Here is a 21,845-nt window from a genome sequence, read left to right as displayed (position 1 = left end):
CGCGCAAGCCTTGTGTAAGTCCAGGGGTTCGTTCGGCGTCTCGGAAACACGAAAGAGGAACAAGAAGAACAGGTTAATTCAGAAAACTCAAGCACCCGTCGTTATATGCACCAACGCCAGCACACAATGCAGCCACGAAGCGAATGTAGGAAACGAGAGGCTGAGGGTTGCGGTTTGCGTATGCAGAGACCGACCGGGGCAGAAAGCGAGTGATGCTCAGCCCCAGCTGTGGAACCGGTAAAGGATGCTGTACCCTACACCTAGCGTCTAAGCGTCGATCTGTGGCGTAGACGTGCTAATTATAACTGCCGCGCACTTTGGAATCACTGACAGGCATATAGTATTGACGGAGAACGTGGCGATGTGGATGTACCATGTGTCTGGTTTTAGTTGTCGTGATCCCGCGACTGCGCGCTGGTATGGAACTACGCGCAAACCCCTGGAGCTTGTGGCAGTTACCGTTGCGCTGCTGCTGCCACTGCGGAAAGTGGAGCTAGAGGTATCCACTTGTTTACGCGGACAGTGAGACATGCGTCACCTACACATATGCATGCTGATCTCCAGTCCTCTCCTGATGATGCTGATGCAAAGGAAGAATATTACTGTATTCAAGCTATCTAGCCTACAACGGCGGTAGGCTCTCTCTGCAATTCGGACACATGAGTCGATATCGCATCCACCCTTCCAGACAACCAGTATGGAATATGTGCCGACAGGGCGTCACCATGTACTGCCTTCTCTGCAGAATCATGCTCGTCCCACCCATGCCAGCCACACTGCTCTCATCAGCCCCTGCGGGTATGACGGGGACTTCAATGTCGTTGGCGCAGATACTGCAATCGAAGACTTTTTTGCCCTTGGATTTGGATTCGCCCGAGGCTTTGGAGGATTCGCCGTCGGGGGCCGAGGCGTCGATTGTGGTGGGTGAGTCGGGCGAAGTGGTGATGTTGAGGGGCATTGTTGCGCCTTCCTCGTCTTCGCGTAGGATAGGGTGGTAATCGTATGCTGGGGGCGCCCATCCGTCTCTGATGAAGAAGCGTGGGCCTAGCATTTCCTGACTCACCAGCACTACCACTTGGATCCACACCCAGCCTGCTAGGAAGCCCATTGCTCTCCAGTCTGTTTTTGAAAACAGCACATTGTCGTCTTTCATGTAGAAGTATGCGACAGGCGCGATGCGGGCCACGCTGGTTCCTACAACGTAGTCCCAGCGCAGAGCTCGCCGGCAGTTGCGCACGATGTTCCGGTAGATCTGCGGTGCCCAAAAGGAGAGATAGATGAAAGTGATGACGTCGAAGTAAATCGCGCGGTAGGTCGTGCGCGCAGTCCCGAAGTGTATAGTTACAAAGAACAGGACTATGAGCATAAGGCAAAAGCGACTGTACAGTGCACCAAGCTCGGCCCGGGGATTGGCATTCGTTGTCGTAGCCCCGGCTGGAGTTGGCGTGTTGTTCAGACCCGGAGTGAGGTCTTCGTCAGGGTCGTCCTGGTCTGGTGCAATAATGATAGGAGTAGGTGGACGTGGCGGTCGAGCGGCAGTAGCCGGTAAGGGCAAACCGCCATCAGTGGGCGGTGTTGGATCTGCAGGCTCAGGAGCTGGAGTTGGAGTTGCGGTAGTAGTTGCAGGACTTCTTTGTCGCTCCTGACGAGCTCTCTCTGCTGCTTGTACAGACCAAATATCCATCAAGAAGCGAAGGTGTGTCAGCACAGAGAAAAGCGCTATGAACGCGATGCTGTACAAAGCCAACTGTGCCGTACCGAGGAAGAAATACATGAAGATGAGAATCAAGAACGTGAAGCCATCTCCAAGAGCCATCATAGCAATGGTATAGAAGCTGACTCGGCTCCGCATGGACGGCGTTGCTGTCTCCTTCATCTGCTTGAGAGTGAAGGAAAGCTGAAACGCAAGACTGACAGCAAAAGCAAGGATGCCATGTCTCGCGCGAACATTGAAGTCCTCTGTCTTGGATCCGACCAGATGCATGGATTCCGATGGCGGGAAGTCTGGAGGGCCCTTTGACTCAATCACGAAACCACAATCTGGAGAGAAGCCCACCATGGACATGGCGTGGGGGATGTCGTGTGGGACGGGAGCGCCAGTAGGGAAGCGAAGCTCGTGCTCGAGCCAGTCCATGTCGACGTTGGATTGACTTGGAAACTCCTGAAGATACAAGACAAATTCGCAGTGGTGCCCTTGAAACATGCCTTCGTTGTTGCCCTCTGCAGCGGATGTCCAGGGGTTCCAGTTCGGGAAAGTTCTCTTCTCCTGCCGTTCTATAGCTTCGTGGATGGTCCAGTTGAGGAATTCCTGAGAGGTCGAGTAGAAGTAAGGCGTGATCTGCAGATGAGGCAAAGCGAAGATGCCCGCGAACCGATCACTCGTAGTAGTCAGAACAGCAGTTCCACTCTTCATAAAGTGAACGCCGTGCGCCACAAACTCCCACCAATTTCCTCCAAAGCTGTCTTTGTCTCCAATGACCACTTTCGCGCTGATCTCTGATATTGTCTTGTTCGCATTCCTCCGCATTCTATCCTCTAGCTCTGTGACGTGTATCCGCAATGGTCCACCTGCACCAGTCAGGTTCCTATCGTATTCCACCAGGTTTCCAAAGGGATTATCGGGGGTGGCCGATGCGTTACCCATATCGCTGGGATGCCGTATGCGACTGAGCGGCGAGCGCGTCCATTCTCCCTGTACGTATCCAGACAGGTTCTTGTACACCGGCACACCAGCCTCTCCCTCCTGCAGCGGTCCATCCAGCATGCCCTTCCACACATCTCCCAGTAGTCGCTCAGACTGCGCCTTCGCTTTCTGCTTCACAGGGTCCAGCAAGTCCCATGCGAAGCCATCTTCATCCCTCAGCCCAGTGACGTTCAGCCACTTGTCTTTCTTCGGATTGAAATCGCCGTATCGCGTCCGATTCAGGATATCGAGTTGGTAGTATTCGCGCTCGACGAGCTCTCGGTAGCGGGTGCGCGCATTGAACGTCGGCTGTTGCGGTTCGGGCGAGTTGATGAGCAGCAGCAGGATTATGAAGAAGAGAAAAGATCGGGGGTCTCTTCTAGTTTCCATGAGGGTGGTTTCGGTTGTGCATGAGCCGCCATGGAGCGGGTGGATGCAGGCAGGCGGGCGGTAGGTAGCGTTGAACGGATGACGTGCGCAGATCCGAGGTCTCGATTCACGCGTGTCCACTATCAATGTACAGGGTCCAACGCGCGACAGCTTGGCAAAAAGTACTATCACAACTATAATCATTTCACTTGTTCAGAGTTTGGATGTATCTATCTATCGATTTCGACCAAAGGGCAAGAGGGGTATTGGGTCAATTCTATGTACACTGAGAAAGCGGGCAAGATTATTTCATCATGGCCTATCCTAAACACCTGCAAACGCCTCCATGCTGAACCTTTTCTTCGTATGCGTAAGCCGTGACTCTTTCAAATAGCATAAGGACATGACAACATCTACTGCATCGGGCTGCTGATCGCTGGTGGCGCAGCCTCCAAATCAACGCGTTGGACCGTCTGGCGTAGGTCGTTGCTGCTGCGCACGAGGTTGCCAAAGTACTTGCGAGCGATTTCGGTTTCTGCCTTAAGCTTGGTTGTCTCCTCCTTCTGCAGCTGGAGCTTCTCGACGTTCCTCTGCAGACCGATGCGGACATCGTTAGCAGGGCCCTTGAGTGCGCGGCGAACCTCTGAGCTGATGCGAAGGGCGTTGGAGTGTGTATAGTCGATCGCTGAGAGTTGTTGGGAAAGCTTTGCGCTAAGACGATGAGGTAGCGATTTAGGTACGGAAGCCAAGACGTATGATACTCCGAGAGCAACTATAGAAGTTAGTATAGATTACATAACAGCGAAAGGATGTGCTTACCACCAGCGATGAGACCGGGAATGATCAGTCTCCTCATGTTGCTCGTACCCATGACCTTTGCAGCACCAAGGGCACCGTCTAGCCAGCCGACGCCGCCGACTAACCTGCCGCCGACTACACCGGCAACAGTCATGGCCATACCAGCACCGGCAGCCTTTTCTTGTCGTTCCCATAGACTGGCAACATCGAAAAAGTCCCATAGATCTATGTCGATGTCCACCTGGCGGGCGAGAGCGTGCACTGACTTCCTAAACATCCTCTCTGGGCGGAACATGACATCGGCATACAGGTTGTTACCAAGATGTAAAACACCCAAGTTCTTGATGCCGTTGTAGCCTTGTACCGCTTGGGTTCGTGCATGTTCTTCGCACAAGCGAACCGCTTCGGTGATTTCGTGGAGCATGGAGTCTCTGATATCCTCGGCGTACTGGTAAGCTGAGAAGAGGCCAGGGTATTCGATGCCAAGATCCTGCTCTGCCACCCTAGCGATAGAGTTGTTGAGCGTGTCCCGGGTGTGGCCATAGACGTCTGATGTTGTGTCTTCGACCATACGATCTACTGCCTCTCCGGCTTCCGTCCGTGACTTCTTTGACTCTTCAAACTCGGGCTCGAGCGCCTGGATCTCCTTGGTGACACGGTCCAGTTCGCTTTGGGACACATCTCGGTTGACAGTGGCAAGGTTGTTCATGTCTCCCAGCACGTTGAGGAGATAGGTCTTCGCGGGTGCCAGCTTGGATCGTGCCCTCTTTTCCAATACGAAACGTCGCAACGAGGCCTCAAGGTCAGCAAAGTCGCGTTGCTTCTCTGCTTCCTTGCCCTTTCCCTTGTCAGAAGGGTCATCGTCGCCGCCGTCATCTGGGGGGCTCCCTCCACCACCCATGGGAATGGCGTTACTGGAGACAAAGTGTACTAGTTCGCTAGACTCCTTGAACGTGGCGGGACTGAGATTAGCGACCTGCTTCAGAATCATTTCTTGGCAACGGTTCTGATCGCGGATGGTGTCGAAGCCGTTTACCACCATGAACATGTATGCCTTCTCTCGCGCTGCGGTGAAGATGAAGTTCTTGGCGGACTCGGTGAAGTGGTTTGCTGCAGAGACGACGAAGACGACCACATCAATCTCTTCTTGGCGAGCGAAAACGGCGGTTGTCTTCAGAGAGTCGGCGTTCAGACCTGGGGCGTCAATGAGAGCGATGTCGACGACTCCGTTGTTGAGAAGAGATTCATCTACGTCCCGAATGTCCTTGACGTATATCTTGCATTGTGAGAAGTGGTCGTTGTCGATGACGATCTTCTCAAGGTCCTTCAAGTCGAATACAACATAGGTGCTCTCGTCGTTGCGGTTGTATGTCGAGCCGATGGGAATCGCATGGACTTCTTCGACTCCGCCATTCTCTCTGAAGTCAAGAACCTCGCAGAATATGCTTGTGCAGGGCTGTTGATCTTCGGGAAGGACCTTGCGTCGGAGAAGGGCGTTGCAGAAGGTCGACTTTCCGGCGTTGAGATCTCCGGTAACCAGGACCTTGCTCGATGTGTCCTCGATACGTTCTTTGAGAGAGAAGAGGTGGCGTATGCTCTGTTGGATCTGTCCGTCAAGGAGAGAGGCAACAGAGTTCTTCTCGAGCGAGTGTACCAGGTCTGTTTGGTTCCGGCCTCCCATGCGCAGTTCCAACTTCAGGACGGAGAAGTCGTGGGCCAGCTGTGGCGTAACCAGTCTGGGCTCCTCCTTGCGTTTCTGTTCGGCGGCTGAGCTCGATTCGGCGCCGAAGTCATCTCCAATTGTCGTGCCCGCTCGGCGGGGTCCTCGCGGTCGTTCGGGGGAGCGCATGTCGGGGTCGAAGTTGCCCATGGCAGACTGCGTGTGCGCCAGGCCGGGCCGTGATTCGTTGCGCAGATGTGCTTTTTGCTTTTCAGCCACCTGGACCGAGGGGTAGTGGGCCGGCCATTTCAGGTTCATCTCTTGGAAACTCTTGAGCGTCTCGATGGTGCCAGCAATTGCCCGGCCGAGGGCGTTCTTGTTCTGGTTGTAGCGCAGTTGGAGGACATGGCTGCGCTGTCGTTCGTGTTCGGCGTTCCCTGACCCGGCAGACAACATGGGTGATGGCCTGTCTTCGCCAATGTTAGACCGCCAATTCATCCCGCTGCCCTCGCCGTCTTGCATACTTCCGCCGTAGCCAGAGTCCTCGTCCAGCATCGAGACGAGGCGGGCGGCGGCATCGCTCGTGGTGCTCCCGCCGCCGACCGTCATGTATCCAGGTCCAGCATTCCGGCGCGGGACGAAGTCATCGGACGCACCACGGCGGCCGCTGCTGGAGGACTCGCCGGGCGAGTTGGGTCGGCCGTTTCGTCGATCGGGATTCATCGAGGTGGTTCGGTGGGTTGCGCTATGAGGAGGGGCGCATGTCGTGAGAGATATGGAGGGGCGGGTGTGTTGTTGTGGAGAGAGGCGGTGTCGAGAAAGAATATGCTGAGACAACGTCAGAGTTGGTGTGCACACGCCACCTCGCACCGAAACAGGGATTGGCTGTCGTGACAGCTACACGCCCACCAGGGCACTACCGCGGCATACACGTGTGCAGCTACCTCACGTCAACCTGTGTGCGTCTGGCTGGGCACTGTTTGATGCGTGAATTATTTGGGTGAATTGATGTACTATAATTGCGCTTGCATAAAGGTGGGCAAGTGGTAGATAGTTCCCTCGAGGCTCGGCATCGCCATACCTGCATCTGTGTATCTTGCCCTCCACGCCTCAACCCGGCCGAACATCGAATGACATAATCGGGCAAGGCAGCCACTTTTTGCAACTTGACGTCTCTGGCAACTTCCGTACAAACACTCGCCAGTTCAGAGCTGGTCTCTTCCTCTAGCCTCATAATCCGAACGAAGTGGTCCGTCGTATCGCGCGCTACCCGCTGCACCCACGTCTCCAAGTTTACCCCAGGATCCTCCACAAACCTCGCACAATCTAGTCCTAACCATGAACGTATGTATACCTCTTCGTATACGGAGCCAATGCTGACAAGCCTGGAAGATTGTAGAATGGGCCTTCGGAAAGCGCATGACGCCGGCGGAACGGTTGCGGAAACACCAGCGCGCACTCGAGAAGACGCAACGCGAGCTGGACCGTGAGCGCGTGAAGCTCGAGAACCAGGAAAAGAAGCTAGTCGCAGACATCAAGAAGAGCGCAAAGAATGGGCAAATGGGGCCTTTGCGCATCCAGGCAAAGGACCTGGTGCGGACACGGCGGTATGCTGAGCCGCTCTATCGCATTACTGATAGCACATGGCTAACGTGCGCAAGATATATCCAGAAGTTCTACCAGATGCGCACACAACTACAGGCGATTTCGTTGAGAATACAGGTATGGCCGATGCATACCAGGGGCAGAACATGGCTAACCCCAGGCAGACGGTACGCAGTAACGAGCAGATGATGCAGTCTATGAAGGGCGCGACAAGTAAGTCTATATCTACAATCTTTTGCTAAACCAGTCTAATATGCGCAGCACTGCTCGGAAGCATGAACAGGCAGATGAACCTCCCCGCGCTCCAACGCATTGCCATGGAGTTTGAGAAAGAGAACGACATTATGGACCAGAGGCAAGAGATGATGGACGACGCTATCGACGATGCCACTGGCATGGAAGACGAAGAGGAGAGCGAAGACGTCGTCAACCAGGTCTTGGACGAGATAGGCATCGACCTTGGCCAGGCTGTGAGTACTTATTCAACACCAAGACCGCAATCGCTAACGTCGCATAGCTTGGCGAGACGCCCAGCGGACTGCAGAAGAACGCAGTACCTGTAGCTAGGGTGGCGCAGGCTGTTGGCGGCGGCGGAGCTGACCCTGATGACGACGACCTCCAGGCACGCTTGGACAGCCTGAGAAGGTGAGGTGAAGTGCTAGTACAAGAAGCAACTTTGCCATGCCCGCACAGCGTTCTTGGCTCGGTGTCAGCATGCATGGATTTCAGGCCGACGGCTTGAATAGAGCGTTCAATCTTGATCACGTCAAGAGACAGTGCAATCTGCGTATGAAGATCTGATGATCTCAAATTTCCGCTTTTCATGTTGCGGGATAGTCATGACCGGCGGGCTGTACATAGATATGTTAGTCAATTCAAGCCGGCTCCACCGTACGCGCCGGCCTGCATGCGCGTGAGCCTAGATCGTGCTGATCCGTAGCCCAAAACCCTGGAATTGCTTTGGGTATGCTAACCTTGGTGGTGATAGAGCCGAGTCACAAGACCGTGTATTTGGCCTGCGCCGTCGCCTCCATTCACACTTGAACAGTACCTAGCGGGGTCGCCTTCTTCAGTCGAGTACCTGCACAATTAATCCCCGCACTTCCACAACAAGCAGTCGGGTTCCCATTGCTCAAGCTGTCTGCAACTCACTGCCTATCCGCCCACGCTATCTCGACGATCGTCCAATCTCAACCCTGGAACGTGCCCGCGCCTTGTCATCTTTTCCCAGCGTCAAGCCTTCTCTTGCGCCAATTGATATTTCCGGCTGCTCGCCCCGCCATACACCTTCGACGTCATCACACCTAACACCGACAACTCCCACGACTCCTCCCCTTGCATCCGTCCACATCTTTCCTAACATTCTTGTCCCTTGAGCCCCGCTTATCTCAACTCCGCGAATCCACCGCCGCCTCGGCCGCCCCCATCTGCATCGCCGCCACTACCCAGTCACCAAACGCCAGCGCCATCCTCCAAGCTGGCAGGTAACAGGCGTCGGAGCGCCCAGGGAGGCTTGCTCTCGAAAATGTTTGGCAATGCAAAGGACGACGAGAGTCCCGCCATCGACACCCCTGCCAACAATGACGCGCCCAAACCCGCAGCCCCAGCGGCGGACAACGCAGCTGCTGCACCGACAAACACGACCAGCAACGGCTCCGCTTCCATAGATCGCAAGCCCAGTGACGCTTCCGCTCCCACCGAGAGAAAACGACGGAGTAGTGGCGTATCGCGTGCCCGCGACATGTTCTCGAGCGCAAAACAGTCGCTGCACCTCGGCGGCTCTTCTCCCACCAACACCACCAACTCCACCATGACCGAAAAGGCTGCCCCCCAGACGCCCATGCAGAAGCTGGGCAAGTCGGATGCCGCTCTCAGCGTCCCCCAGGGCTCCCTCAACAACTCCGCCGGCGAGTCGGCGCCCGGCCCACGATCTACCTTCCGCGTTGGTGTTACAGAGGATAAGAACAAGAAGTGCAGACGAACCATGGAGGATACCCACGCATACCTGTACAACTTCCTGAGCACCCCAGCGCCCTCGTATGCTGCCGACAAGGCCCGCGCCATCTCCGACGCCAGCTCCACTCAGTCTGACCCTCTGTCGCAAGCCGTAGTTGAGACGGACAACGGATACTTCGCCATCTTTGATGGGCACGCCGGAACCTTCGCTGCCGACTGGTGTGGAAAGAAGCTTCACCTGATCCTGGAAGAGACGATCCGGAAGAACCCCAACACCCCGATACCCGAGCTGCTCGATCAGACCTTCACTGTAGTCGACCAGCAGTTGGAGAAGCTTCCTTTGAAGAACAGTGGTTGTACTGCGGTGATTGCGGTTCTGAGGTGGGAGGACCGAGTACCTAATGCGCAATCGTCCACCGGCTCAGTGCTATTTGCCCCCGCGGCAGTATCGGCTATCAAGCATGCAGGCGAAGGCGGGGAGGCTACCGATTCAGCTGTGGAGCCTGCAGCTGAGCAGCAAGTCGAGGCGAGATTACGAAACGAGGCCAGCCGACAACGCGTGCTGTACACCGCCAACGTAGGCGATGCGCGTATTGTCCTCTGCCGCAATGGCCGAGCGCTCCGCCTCTCCTACGACCACAAGGGCAGCGACGAGAACGAGGGACGCCGTGTTGCCAGCGCTGGTGGCTTGATTCTCAACAACCGCGTTAACGGCGTCCTGGCTGTCACACGAGCACTGGGCGATGCCTATATGAAGGACTTGGTCACCGGACATCCGTACACCACCGAGACTGTTATCCAGGCCGAGCAGGACGAGTTTCTCATTCTCGCTTGCGATGGTGTAAGTAGTACAGCCCTACATTCATGATATTCGTTAACAACCGTAGCTCTGGGATGTCTGCTCCGACCAGGAAGCCGTCGACCTCGTCCGCCAAGTTCACGATCCCCAAGAAGCATCCAAGAAGCTCGTCGACTACGCCCTTGCACGCTTTTCCACTGATAATCTCTCCTGCATGGTCGTTCGCTTCGACAACAAGGCGCTCCGGCAGCGCAAGAACGACGCCGCGATGGGTGTGGACGGTGACCAGTCGACCATGAAGGGCGGCATCACCGAAGCAGACGCCATCGTGGCTCAAGCGAAGAAGTCGATTGGCGAGCCAGAGATACCGGTCGAAGCAGCGGCGCAGGAGATTATCATGGAGGAGGCCGAGGCCGAGCCAGGACCTGAGCTCAACTTGGACGCTGCAAAGGCAGCCAGGAAACATGACGCATAATGTGGATGGGTCACTATTTGGCATATGGATACTATGAATTGGAGGAATGTTTTGGAATGGCAGGGTGGCGTGCAATGTTCATGAGGAGATGGTGGCAGTGTATGATTTCTAGCGTACCTGAGGATCCCTTTCAGGACCAGGTTTCTGTCGGGTGCATTTCCTAAGGTTAGCCGTAACTCAGAGCTGAGCGCTTCAATTCAATCAAAGCAAAGCAAGTAAAGTCAAGATGAGCTTGCCATACGTGTTTGTTTGCTGCCGTTCAGCTCCTACATCATTGTTTGCCCCGCATGTTTGCGCATTGACATTCCAGGTCCACGATGCGCTAATGACGATCGTGGGGCCTCTACCTGCACCGACTTTCACCGCATTCAAGAAATCCTGCGTCTACTAGTCCCCATCCCGCTACATCTATCCCCGAAGCTTGGATCACTGGATTCACGCTCATGCGGCTCCGAGGAGCAACGCGATAATCATGTCGGGCGTCGACACGGCAGACTCTACGACCAACGCCCTCACGAGCGATGCGCGACCCGCCTTTGTGACGCCGAGGGACCTGCTCCAACAGTCCCGAGCGCCTTTGCCCCCGAAAGAGCAGCCGCGCCAACTTTCAGCTGTTGATCGCGAGCAACTGGAAGGCCTGGTATGAAGCCTAGATTGTGGACAGTCGCTGCGGTAGCTGACAAGAGCTAGAGAACCATCAGAGCTTTCCTCAAGGCCAGAACGAGCTACGATGTTCTTCCTATAAGCTATCGCCTGATCGTCTTTGACACGGCATTGCTGGTGAAGAAGAGTCTGAACATACTGAACCAGAATGGTGAGCTTGGACATTGGATATAGAAGCAAGAGCGAGCTGACGGTGTGTGTAGGAATCGTCTCAGCGCCGCTATGGGACTCCAAGTCATCTACCTTTGCCGGACTCCTCACGACATCAGACTATATAAACGTGATACAGTACTACTGGCAGAACCCGGACGCTTTGGCGCGGGTCGACCAGTTCCGCCTGAACAGTCTGCGAGGTAAGCGCTGTGCCTCCAATACCGAACCCAAGCTCACAAAGACAGACATCGAGAGATCACTGGGCGTCAAACCCATAGAAACTATATCCATCCACCCCGACCGACCCGTATACGAAGCATGCCGCAAGATGCTCGAGTCGCGCGCCCGGCGTATACCCATAGTCGACAGCGATGACGAGACACGTAGAACCATGGTCGTTAGCGTCATCACTCAATACCGCATATTGAAGTTCATCGCCGTGAACGTCAAGGAAACACAGAAGCTGCGGAAGCCGCTGAAGGAGCTTAATGTCGGTACATACGAGGATCTCGCGACTGCATCAATGGATACACCGGTCATGGACGTCATCCACATGCTTGTTAAGAAGAGCATATCGAGTGTGCCTATCTTGGACAGAGCTGGTAAGTGGTAGTGCTGGGTTATAAAGAACTTGGCTAAGACCAACAGGTACCGTGCTGAACGTTTTCGAAGCCGTCGACGTCATTGCACTTATCAAGGGCGGTGTATACGACGACCTGAACCTCACTGTCGGCGACGCGCTACTAAAACGCTCAGACGTCAGTCTTCCCCTCCTCATCACCCACACGCTTCTAACAACCCGCAGGACTTTCCTGGTATCTTCACCTGTTCGCTCAACGACAACATGTCCACTCTATACGACACAATCCGCAGGTCGCGCGTCCACCGCTTCGTCGTCATCGATGAAAACAGCAAGCTCAAGGGCATGGTGACGCTGAGCGATGTTCTCGAACACACGCTACTGGAAGGCATGGAGGACGAGTAGAATGACGCTATCCTGGACCACTTGTCAGCGAGCCATGTTAAGAGTCTTAGACTGCATGAGCAGAGAATGAGGAGGTGCGATGATTGAGATGATGATTATTGCAGCGCGAGGACTGAGGGGAGGTTTTGGGAATGAATCAAGATATCATATAAGGAGTCCTAGGAGAAATCAGTGCGCGACTATGGGTCGTGAAGGAGGTCTAGCAAGTTCATATTAACATGATTATTATAAGTTCATCTTGAGTGTCTAAAGTATCGTCGCGTCCTGCGCCCATTTTCTAACCATATCTTGGATAGCTCCAGGCTTCTCTATAACAATATTAACTCAACACTCCCCAGGTTCTCGTATAATCAATAGTCATCAAGCTACGAAATTTACATCCCCCTCCCCACTAGCATTAATCAACTCCAGGATCTGCGACCCCCTCACCTCACTCACCTCCCCCCTCTCCACCGCCTCCCTCACAAACGTAACAAACTCCTCCCTTTCCATGACCTCCTGCCCCTCCTCGGAAAAGAGCTGCGCTGACACTTTCTCCGCGATGTCCGCTGGGATGCGTCCCGCGGCACTTTGGACGGCGAGGCCGAGGACGAGGCGTGCGGTGCGGATTAGGTGGGTGTCTGTTGAGCTGGTTGAGGTGGAGAGGGCGCGGTGGAGGCGGAGGATGGTGGTGCGGGAGTCGGGGGAAGGGGGGCTGTGGGGGGCTGAGTGGGCGGTGTCTGAAAGGGGGTTTTCGATTTCAGTTGTTGGTGTTGTTGTGGGTGGTGGAGACGGAAAAGGCTGGACTGCGGTCCCAGGTTGAGAGTGTAAATGACGGATAACAGTTGTCGCAGGCGAGGCTTGGGATGTGGTATCATCTCGAAGGGGGTTCTTGATTTCAGTTGCTGGTCTGGATAGGGGTGATGGTGATGGAGTAGACTGAACAGCGGGTTCGGGTCGTGAATGGGGTTGCCGGATGTGGATTATTGTGATTGGTGTATCCGAGAGGGGGTTTTCAATCTCAGTCACTGGTGTGGATAAGGGTGATGGTGATCGAGTAGACTGAACAGCGGTGCCAGGCCGTGAATGGGGTTGCCGGATGTGGACTGTCGTAGGCGAGGCTTGCAGCATTGCTACGGCGGTTGCGGGGATATTGGAGCCTAGGACGGAGGTTCTGGATGTGCTTTCGGGGCTTGGAGATATGTATCTGGCGAAGCCGGTGGGTATGCGGGCACGGCATGGTGTTGATGGACCAGTGTGGTGGGTAGGTCGGTGTGTGGGGATGGGGAGTGAGTAGTTTGGTGGACTTGTTGGCGGCGAGAGGTCTGGTCGGGTGTCGCGGGGAAGTGGTGTGGATCTGAAGAGGGATGGGGAGAAGGAGAAGCTCGAATGAGAGCTGGGTGTCGATGTAGATGCGCAGTCGCTGCCGGTGTCAAGAGGATGAGGTTGGGTGGTGGAGATTGGGATGAAAGCGATTGGCTATAGGAGCGATATGTTAGTGATACCCTGGGGCAAAAAGAGGAAGTTATACCCAGACTTACATCAATTTGCGGTGCTTCGTCTGAGATATCCAATGGTGAGGGTGTCCGCTCCGCCCACTCTTCTTCTTGAACCGACACATGCATATCACTACATGCTTCACACCCAAAATCCCTGCAATGAAAACCCGATGTTAGCAATCCACCACCAAGGTACGGGAATATAGCTTCGGATAAATCGCACCTCTTGCACCGTCCATGGTGGAACTTGTGGTTGCAGATTGTCCTCATTGAGGACCTCGGGGTAGATGCAGAAGACGGGAGCTTGAGATCTAGGTGGAGAAGTTCGAGCAGGAATGTCTTCAGGCGGCAATAACGACCGTGGTTAATGCAGTCCTGGAGTTCCAGGGGCGTCAGGGTGGAGTGGGATGTTGTCGCGTATGCCGGATTTGAAGCGACGGTTGGTGAAGGAGGGAGAGACGGTGAGTATAGATCTAGAAAAGATGGAGAAGGCGATATAGGGGTGGGCGGCTCGGAGGGTATTGAGCATAGTGTTCGTGCGCTTGCGACTGTGAAGACGCTGCTTCTATCCCGTCTATGTCGAGCATGTTTGAAGCGTGCGTCTTCTTTTTGCTCGAAGCCGTTGCCGAATCTGAAGTCGTATCGTAGCTCGCCCTTCCTGTGATGGGGTCTGTATTTGGATTCTGGGGTACTTGATCCAGAGATCATATGGCGAGGCCTCGTGGATGTGGTGTTGATATGGTAGTTGTAATTCATGAAGCTGTCAGAGCGTCGGAGTCGTTGTATTTCATAGTCAGACATACTCCGGATCTTAGGCTGGCGGCGGTGATGGTTAGCTTCGGAGATAGCAAGGGGGATGATGTGAGGGTATGTTGACAGCTGCTGGGTTGTGGACTCCATGACTGCGAAGGTAGAGGATTCTGGAGTGGAAAGCAGCGTGGAGGAGTGAGTGCAGAGTGTAAATACCTTTGTTCGCCCGAGATCGCAACGATGGACTGAGCTAATAGATGAATGAAGGCTCAAACGCCTTCTTTTGGTCTGATTGCACATCTGCTGACCCCATATCACTGTAGAAAGGGTACGAAAGAGGTCGTGACATTCACTGTCTTCATCCTGCTCCAAAGAGCACACATTGTTACCCTCACTAGCTTGTGAAGGATGCCTGCGTCCTAAGAAGATCATGTCAAAGTCGCTACCGTCGATTCTCGTCGTTGTGTGCATGATGTCAAAGCAATAGCGTCTTTGTCCAGATACATCGCGTAGTTCAGGGCGGCGGGACAATGACTTTATGAAGCGTACGTCGTCATTAAACTTGGTTCTGTCTTACTACAGGAATAGAATGTAAGGTTCGCGTCATTTTGCTGAAACCTGTCATCCTAAGATGATTGATTGCAATCGTAACTTAGTTTGGGAGTTAGCTGAAGAGGTCGTATTACAATATATTGCGCAGAGCCTTGAGTAAAGTTTGACTTTTGTTTCACCTCGTTCTGGAAGGCCGATGGAATCGACAGCATGGTTTGAGCGTGGTCGAAGCGATTGATTGCACCGTTATGTGACGATAACCGTTGCTGTCAAACCCGAGCGCTCGTTACTTCCTCGCTGGGTGGTTGGATGGTTGGGTGGTTGAGTCAGACTGCCGCCTGTCGCCGGCAAACTGCCCGTCCCACTTCCCAACCACCGCTCCTCAAAGTTTATGTGCCCAACCATTCTGGACGTCTTGTATGTGCGTACAGTTTGTGTCTCCTGCCATGAGCGAGATGAATTGGAGATAAGGGGCGCATTCTTTGGTGATGCCGCCCTCCGAATTGCAAGCGCCCTTCGCCTACCAACTTCAACTCCTCGCAGCCATCGACATCGACCGTATGCGCGAGCGGGATTGCTACCGTCAGTTTCTAAAGCCCTTCGGGACATTGTTGCTACGAAACACACTACAATTCGTCAGCTTGTACTGCTCATCGATTAAACTTTACCGGGCGACACGTCGACAGCGCACAGCGGCCACTAGACATACGCTTGGACATCTATTCACCACCTGTCCGCCCTCAACACGGTAACATTTCGAAACACCAACATCGCCTCATCAGAATGAACGAACAAAACGAATCCTTTCTCTTCCGTCTCCCGCGGGAGTTGCGCGATGAGATCTACCACTACTACGTCCTTGAGGAAAATGGCTATCACCACGATGCCACGTCTGACAAGCTTCGACAGGCTAGCGGACATCCGATCAATTTGAGTTTGCAGTACACTTGCAAGAAGACTGTGACCGAGATGGAGGGCCTAGCTCTGCAGGTGAATAGGGTTATCTTTCGTACGATGCTCGATTTGCCCACAGCTGGTAGCAAATTCTCGAACGCGACTGTATGGGATCATCTTCTCCGTGAACGAGAACGACCTCTCCGACGTATGTTTTGTTGGTCCCGTCCTCTGGTCACGGTCGAAGCTATACAGCGCCTACGGGAGTTGCATCCGGATAGTACTGCGGCGGAGGAGATTGAAAAGGGATTTATCGAGATGAGTGATGAGAAAGCGTTCATCGAGATGGGTGCCAGGATCGACTGGCTCGAAGGGGGAAAATTGTTTAATTCACGCAAAATTTGGAGTATAGACTATACAGCGCACTCAACTCTACGCCAAGACTTGCTACAAATCCTTTCCACCCAACCAGACTTCTGGCGGCTGACTTCCAAAGACTACACCAAGGAGCTTGAAGAAGACGACGGTAAGCGTCCATTGACTTGTCATGTTGAGCAGTTTTTTGACTTTGCACAGCCGATTGGATTGTATATCAAGATCCGGCGTACCCAAATCGAGCCATTCAGGCATTAGCGCTTGGATGGCGTCCGGACCCATGGCGAATGCCGGATCGCGCTGAGCTCGACATGATCGCCGAATTTCACTCATGGCTGCCTCGACCAGGAAAGGACTTTGATGGATGGTCGCGGTGCCGTTGTCGGGATGAGACCTACTTTTCGGCTACCGCGGTGGCTATTCAATTCTTAGAGCGCTTGCCACCAGCCACTCGGATGCATCTACGCAGTGTTGTTATTAATGAAGACAGAAAAAGCGTGGCAGATGGGAAGACTCACGCTAGAGGCCTTATCCCTCTCTGCCGTGAAAATCTCAAGATTCGGATCGAGAGAAGGGTAGATGTATTTTTCCAGCACGACTTGTTCGATCGCGTATCTTTGGAAGAAGGAATCGAGGAGATTGCGCCCTGGTTTTCTGAAACCAAGTTCCTCGAGAGGCTCGGGATGCCGCCTGGATCCTTTTCCTTGATTCTTCACGGCCCCACACCTCGAGCGAGCCAACGGCTGAGCGACCTTCTTATTAAGATTGCCATTTGGGACGAGGGCTGCACTATACTCAAGCATAGGATGGGTCACAGTTCCAAATATGTCGCCTATCCAATGTATAGAGGCTTTGCGGATGGTGTTAAGAAGATGGTTACAGGCGAGCTTCCTGCAAGAGTTGAGGCGGATATGGGACATGCATGGGATATCAACCAGCTTCTGGACGACCATGTCGGCGAATGGCCCGCAGATAGCGAAGACGTATATGTGAAGCTTACCACTGAGCATGCTGGACACGAACTGTCACTTGAAGAGGAGGACTAGACAAATGAACGGAAGGCTGGGACGTTTCGGTAGAGAATGAGTGATAGAAACCGGGTACCAGAGGGTTGATTTGCGGAGACCCTACTTGCATGACAATGCCGTTCGATGGTCAGTGAACATATGTAGTTGAGACTCACTGTGAGTTAAGTTTGTTCACTCTGGCCTTATGAGCAAGTAGTGTTCCAACGCTTTCTCGGAGTCTTCAGTTGCTAAGAATTGGTAATAATGTCTCACATGCGCAACCACATCCTCGTCTAATAATCCAGCATGTTTGCACCGGCTGGGTGATTAAAACTTTCCACCGGTCCCTCTGTGACTAAAAGGATTCAGCATCGGCCATACCGCTTTTGGGGTCTACGGTATCGTGATACACCTCCGCTGCAGCACCCTCGGCAGCGCCCTTGGGACTAGTATGACTGGTACCGAGTTTCACGTTTCCTCATGTAAAAAAAGTCTAGATATCCCGGACTATCGCATTTCAAAAGCCATTCGAAGCATTTGCGACGCCGCTTCTGTGTCTTGCCTCTAAAGTCCCATTACAAGCGCTTAGTTCCGGGAAACCCTCTCCATCATGGCAAAAGACGCGACGCTATCGAAGACTTGTGATCAGCACCAGTCTCTCATCTTCTGCCTGCCACGAGAACTGCGAGATGAAATCTATGACTACTATACGCATCAAGAGCAAGGGTATATCTACGATCCATCGGCTCAAAAGTTTCGGCTAGATAATGTACAAAAGATCGATGTCGCGTTGATCAACACCTGCAAAAGAGTGACAATAAAGATAGACGGGTTGGCGTAGGAATCAAACACGCTCCGATTCAAGGTCCTTCCGCAGATTCCTGGCGCCACGACTTCAAGCTCTGTAACCTCGTTGTAACGCCATCTCCTGGAAGGGCGGAATTACTGTCTCCATATAATGCTATCAAATGCATATCCACTTGTCACACGAGAAGCCTTGAGAGCGCTGCGATCGAGGTATCCAGGCAACACAGCGGTGGAAGAGCTAGAGAAAACGGTTATCAAGGAGGGTAGAACGGGCTTAAAGGAAGGCCACCTTTACCATGTGTGGAGATTGGATTATCTTGTCAAAGATGCTATACTTTAGGATCTTATTCAGATCATCGCTGCGCATCTAGCGTTCGAGCGCTTCGTTTCCAAAGCGTACGATCCATTCGCGAGGATGACCGCTCCGTTGAATTATGACCCGCTTATGGATGACGAAAATGAAGAGGAGTACGAGGATGATTACGACGACCAGAGCGGAAGTCACTCTCGGCCACCACTGTACACTAAAGACACCCTATTCCAGATTATCGACTGGAAGCCCACGCTTTGGTGGATTCCAAATAAAGGAGACATTGACAGGGTTGCGAAATATCTTCCAGCCGCACCAGAACGTAGATCTTTCCACAATGGTCGCATTAAGAGATTCAAAGAATACTTCTCGGCAGCGGCAGCTGCCATTCAATTCCTTGAGCGTCTTACATCCCAAAAGCGTGCGCAAGTGCGCAAAATTGTTATCCAGAAAGATTACACGAGCATAGGACTCTCCCAGACCCACGCACGCGGTCTTGTTCCATATTTGCTCGAAAATCCTAGACTTCGGATAGAGCGACGCGTCGACATCTGGGGGACTGTGCTTAACCCCAATAGCGAGCGTTCCGGCGATGTCCGGCGCTGTCTCGAGGAAGTTGCAGCGTGGATACACGAAGCAAGGATGCCATGGATTATGGACCTGCCAACGGGTTCTTTCTCCTTGGTCTTACATGCCCCTACTAAGAGAGCCAGTCAGCTCCTCTGCAATGCCATGATTGGGGCTGCGCTATGGCAGGAAGGCGCTGAAGAACTGACACGCCGGAGGGGCGAGCAGTGGGGGGTTTCTGTAGTCGATGACTTCGTCGACGTTATAAAGGCGGTGGTGCGCGGCGATGTTCCGGTGCGTTTCGAGGCAGACATGGGCGAGCTATGGGATATAGACAAGATCTTGCGCGAGCACTCTGGCCAGTGGCCCCGCACAGTTGGGGGACGCGTTGCCTTTTTCCATTTCGAGATGCTTGATGGAGGCTGGGAAGCGGATCGCGCAGAGTATATGGAGGAGGTTGAGCGGACGGATGGAATGGACGGTTGGGATCTAATGGTAGCGGAGGATTAGCAGGGCATAACTACAATGAGGGCAAGATGGTGATGTCGACTAGCAATTCTTCTATTCGCAGAAAATACGTGTCGTTACAATGCGAAAACGTCGAAACGTTTGCGTAGAGTTGCATGTGGAGGGCGCTGGCCGTGATCGCGGCACGCATGAGAACGCGCCAAGACTGATGTTTGACATGTTTGCAGTCAGTTGTGACGTCAACCCAGCCGCGTCGCTTTCAACCAGCGAGGCCGAGATTCGAGCTTCCAGCATGGGCAGCAAGCTGATCACAATTACGAAGCCCAAGATCTAGGGTGGTACGCCTTGCTCTAAATCCAGATACCCGCACATGCCAGCCATTGAAAGCGCCTGGACGCTGCTCCGGGCCGCTGCAGTGCATGAGATTGATTGGTATGTTGGCGGCATTGTCGAGCTTGATTGAGGTTAAATCAGGGTATACGCTTAAAATGAGCCCCACATCGTTACTCGCTGTAGATTATCCCGTTGGTGTTGATGTTGGCTGTGGCTTAATTCTGGGTAGGTAGAACAGGGACAAACGCAGGCACGGCAGGAACCTACGTCACTGCCCGCGTGCCTGCCTTCATAACGCGCCAACACGGACTCTTTGACTCCGCGCATACTCACGATACCCAGTTTCCCTCACTTCATTCTCTCAACTCTTACAATTGACCCTCATAAAACACAGCCAGAATGGAGACCATCACCAACCTCGCAAGCAATGCTGCTGGCGCAGCCTCGAAACTCATCTACGGCGACCAGACCAAGACCGACGAGGCAGTCGACCAGACCAAGAACAACGAAACTGCCGGCAAGGAGCCTATCTCCGGTGAGCAGGGTCAGGGCACTGTCACTCAGCCCTACGACCAGGGCAATCTTGGTGAGCCCCCACGAACCCGCGCATTGGAAGGCCTATGCTGACCCCGCTTCATAGCGACCCCTCTAGCGACCGCTGACAAGGGAACTTTCCTCGACTACTCGAACAACGAGACTGCGGGCAAGGAGCCTGTTTCTGGAGAGCTCGGTAAGGGAACTGTAACAGAGCCCTTTGACCAAGGCAACGATGGTAAGTATTCGGCAATCGATGCATACTAGACCAAAATACTGATGTATCGCACAGCCAAGGCGACCGAGCAGGCAGCCGAGAAGACCTCTGGTTCAGATGAGTTCCTGAAGCTCGACCCTACCACCAAGGGACCGACCGAGACTATGACCGAAACATCGACCGACCCCAAGATCTACTCAGACAGCAAGGACCCGTCCTACGTTGGCATGCCCATCGTGCCCCTCAATCCTGACACTGCTACGTCCAACACTGGCGCTACCTCCTCTACAACTCAGAGCACTGGCATCACCGACAAGGCTGGAGTAACGGACAAGATCTGGAAGGACACCCCGCTTGACGACATCAGTCGTTCAGGTGCACCAGGTGCTGGGCCTACTGGTCCCAGCGATGTTACTCCTGCGGCTCCTGGTTCCACCACAACCACAACTACCAGCCCTGACCCCGCCATTAAGACTACTGCTCCCGACTCTGTAACCGGTGCTTCAAGCACATACGCGGGTGGCGCTGGTACCGACACTAAGACTGATGCCGAGAAGGCCTCTGCGAACCGCGACACTCCAGAGTGGACATCAACAGGCGTTCCTTCTGACAGCAGCAACTTCGAAGCGGCTGCTGCCAAACAGAACGCTGCCTCTGGTTTGTGGACACGGGAACCCGGACAAAGTCGGGGTAGTACTGACGGTGCCGCAGGTTTGACTGGAGAGCACTCAGGTCGCAAGTCCGAGTCTGCTGATTTGACTACGTCCCCAAGCGGCGAGGAGAAGGGTGGAAAGATGTCGCACTTGAAGGAGAAGATGAAGAATAAGCTTCACATCGGCTCCAAGGACAAATAGGTGCGACGTGGAGGAATGAACGATCTTGATGGATGATGGATGAGATATGATACCACGGCAATAACATGCCACCATGTACGAGGACAATACTCGTAGTGTACTCTTCAGATAGAAATCTAAAGCGTTGAGCTCAAGTTCATCTTCCATTTCGTCCAATCATGTGCCTGGTTCGGCCTCGTGGCACTAACTAAAGTTAGCGTCGCGCCTGCCGTTCGCGATCTGACGTGCATACGCCTGACAGCGTACAACATCTATCTTATCACGCCTCACTTCCAACATAATAGCATCACGTTGGCATTACTGAAACAATACGTTGGTTCGCAGTTGTCACAAGACCAAGATTTGACAAACCGCTTCCTCTTCCAGGCTAGACAAATTCCAAGGTACGTGAACGGTTATCCGCACTTGAAGTACCGTGCCACTCAGACTACCGTTTCTATAGCAGCCTTTTCGCCAACGCAAAATTTCCTGTTCCAATATTTCTTCCTGTCTTCTCCTCATCCCCCTCCGTTTGCAGCCAACATCCTATACTCTGAAGCACAGTTTACGCATT

General features: G+C 53.6%; 9 protein-coding genes across 9 annotated transcripts; 7 read left to right on the top strand and 2 right to left on the bottom strand.

The window, feature by feature from the left end:
- Positions 1-561: 561 nt before the first annotated feature.
- Positions 562-6,233, bottom strand: BKA58DRAFT_352706 (uncharacterized protein; the record flags this gene model as incomplete). The annotated part of the gene is made up of 3 exons (XM_046168580.1): positions 562-3,062; positions 3,470-3,824; positions 3,872-6,233. The coding sequence occupies 3 exons, from the start codon at positions 6,231-6,233 to the stop codon at positions 623-625; spliced, it is 5,157 nt and encodes a 1,718-aa protein (XP_046032098.1). The 3' UTR covers positions 562-622.
- A 615-nt stretch (positions 6,234-6,848) lies between these two features.
- On the top strand, positions 6,849-7,764 carry BKA58DRAFT_434962 (charged multivesicular body protein 2a; the record flags this gene model as incomplete). The annotated part of the gene is made up of 6 exons (XM_046173300.1): positions 6,849-6,854; positions 6,903-7,117; positions 7,172-7,232; positions 7,280-7,328; positions 7,377-7,585; positions 7,633-7,764. 6 exons carry the CDS (start codon positions 6,849-6,851, stop codon positions 7,762-7,764), a joined length of 672 nt encoding a protein of 223 aa, XP_046032097.1.
- Positions 7,765-8,202: 438 nt separating this feature from the next.
- Positions 8,203-10,638, top strand: BKA58DRAFT_32502 (phosphatase 2C-like domain-containing protein). Its single transcript, XM_046167989.1, has 2 exons — positions 8,203-9,912; positions 9,959-10,638. The coding sequence occupies exons 1-2, from the start codon at positions 8,641-8,643 to the stop codon at positions 10,343-10,345; spliced, it is 1,659 nt and encodes a 552-aa protein (XP_046032096.1). The 5' UTR covers positions 8,203-8,640; the 3' UTR covers positions 10,346-10,638.
- A 68-nt stretch (positions 10,639-10,706) lies between these two features.
- Positions 10,707-12,452, top strand: BKA58DRAFT_352698 (uncharacterized protein). The gene is made up of 6 exons (XM_046168579.1): positions 10,707-10,985; positions 11,036-11,159; positions 11,212-11,361; positions 11,407-11,763; positions 11,810-11,919; positions 11,967-12,452. Exons 1-6 carry the CDS (start codon positions 10,818-10,820, stop codon positions 12,144-12,146), a joined length of 1,089 nt encoding a protein of 362 aa, XP_046032095.1. The 5' UTR covers positions 10,707-10,817; the 3' UTR covers positions 12,147-12,452.
- Positions 12,453-12,506: 54 nt separating this feature from the next.
- Positions 12,507-15,045, bottom strand: BKA58DRAFT_417018 (uncharacterized protein; the record flags this gene model as incomplete). Its single annotated transcript, XM_046172619.1, has 3 exons — positions 14,764-15,045; positions 13,667-14,544; positions 12,507-13,604 (listed from the first exon to the last, which is right to left on the bottom strand). The coding sequence occupies exons 1-3, from the start codon at positions 14,843-14,845 to the stop codon at positions 12,507-12,509; spliced, it is 2,058 nt and encodes a 685-aa protein (XP_046032094.1). The 5' UTR covers positions 14,846-15,045.
- Positions 15,046-15,301: 256 nt separating this feature from the next.
- Positions 15,302-17,521, top strand: BKA58DRAFT_374694 (uncharacterized protein). The gene is made up of 2 exons (XM_046169356.1): positions 15,302-16,346; positions 16,397-17,521. The coding sequence occupies exons 1-2, from the start codon at positions 15,710-15,712 to the stop codon at positions 17,239-17,241; spliced, it is 1,482 nt and encodes a 493-aa protein (XP_046032093.1). The 5' UTR covers positions 15,302-15,709; the 3' UTR covers positions 17,242-17,521.
- Positions 17,522-17,713: 192 nt separating this feature from the next.
- Positions 17,714-18,162, top strand: BKA58DRAFT_374693 (uncharacterized protein). Its single transcript, XM_046169355.1, has one exon. The coding sequence runs from the start codon at positions 17,813-17,815 to the stop codon at positions 18,041-18,043; it is 231 nt and encodes a 76-aa protein (XP_046032092.1). The 5' UTR covers positions 17,714-17,812; the 3' UTR covers positions 18,044-18,162.
- Positions 18,163-19,534, top strand: BKA58DRAFT_374692 (uncharacterized protein). The gene has a single exon (XM_046169354.1). It carries the CDS (start codon positions 18,425-18,427, stop codon positions 19,394-19,396), a length of 972 nt encoding a protein of 323 aa, XP_046032091.1. The 5' UTR covers positions 18,163-18,424; the 3' UTR covers positions 19,397-19,534.
- A 75-nt stretch (positions 19,535-19,609) lies between these two features.
- Positions 19,610-21,424, top strand: BKA58DRAFT_417015 (uncharacterized protein). Its single transcript, XM_046172618.1, has 3 exons — positions 19,610-20,273; positions 20,328-20,459; positions 20,514-21,424. The coding sequence occupies exons 1-3, from the start codon at positions 20,087-20,089 to the stop codon at positions 21,290-21,292; spliced, it is 1,098 nt and encodes a 365-aa protein (XP_046032090.1). The 5' UTR covers positions 19,610-20,086; the 3' UTR covers positions 21,293-21,424.
- Positions 21,425-21,845: the final 421 nt, after the last annotated feature.

This window comes from Alternaria rosae (genome assembly GCF_020736505.1).
Source record: "Alternaria rosae strain MPI-PUGE-AT-0040 chromosome Unknown BKA58scaffold_1, whole genome shotgun sequence".
NCBI lineage: Eukaryota > Fungi > Ascomycota > Dothideomycetes > Pleosporales > Pleosporaceae > Alternaria > Alternaria rosae.
Note: the sequence above shows the minus strand (reverse complement) of the source record. Positions and strands in the feature narration are given on the sequence as shown.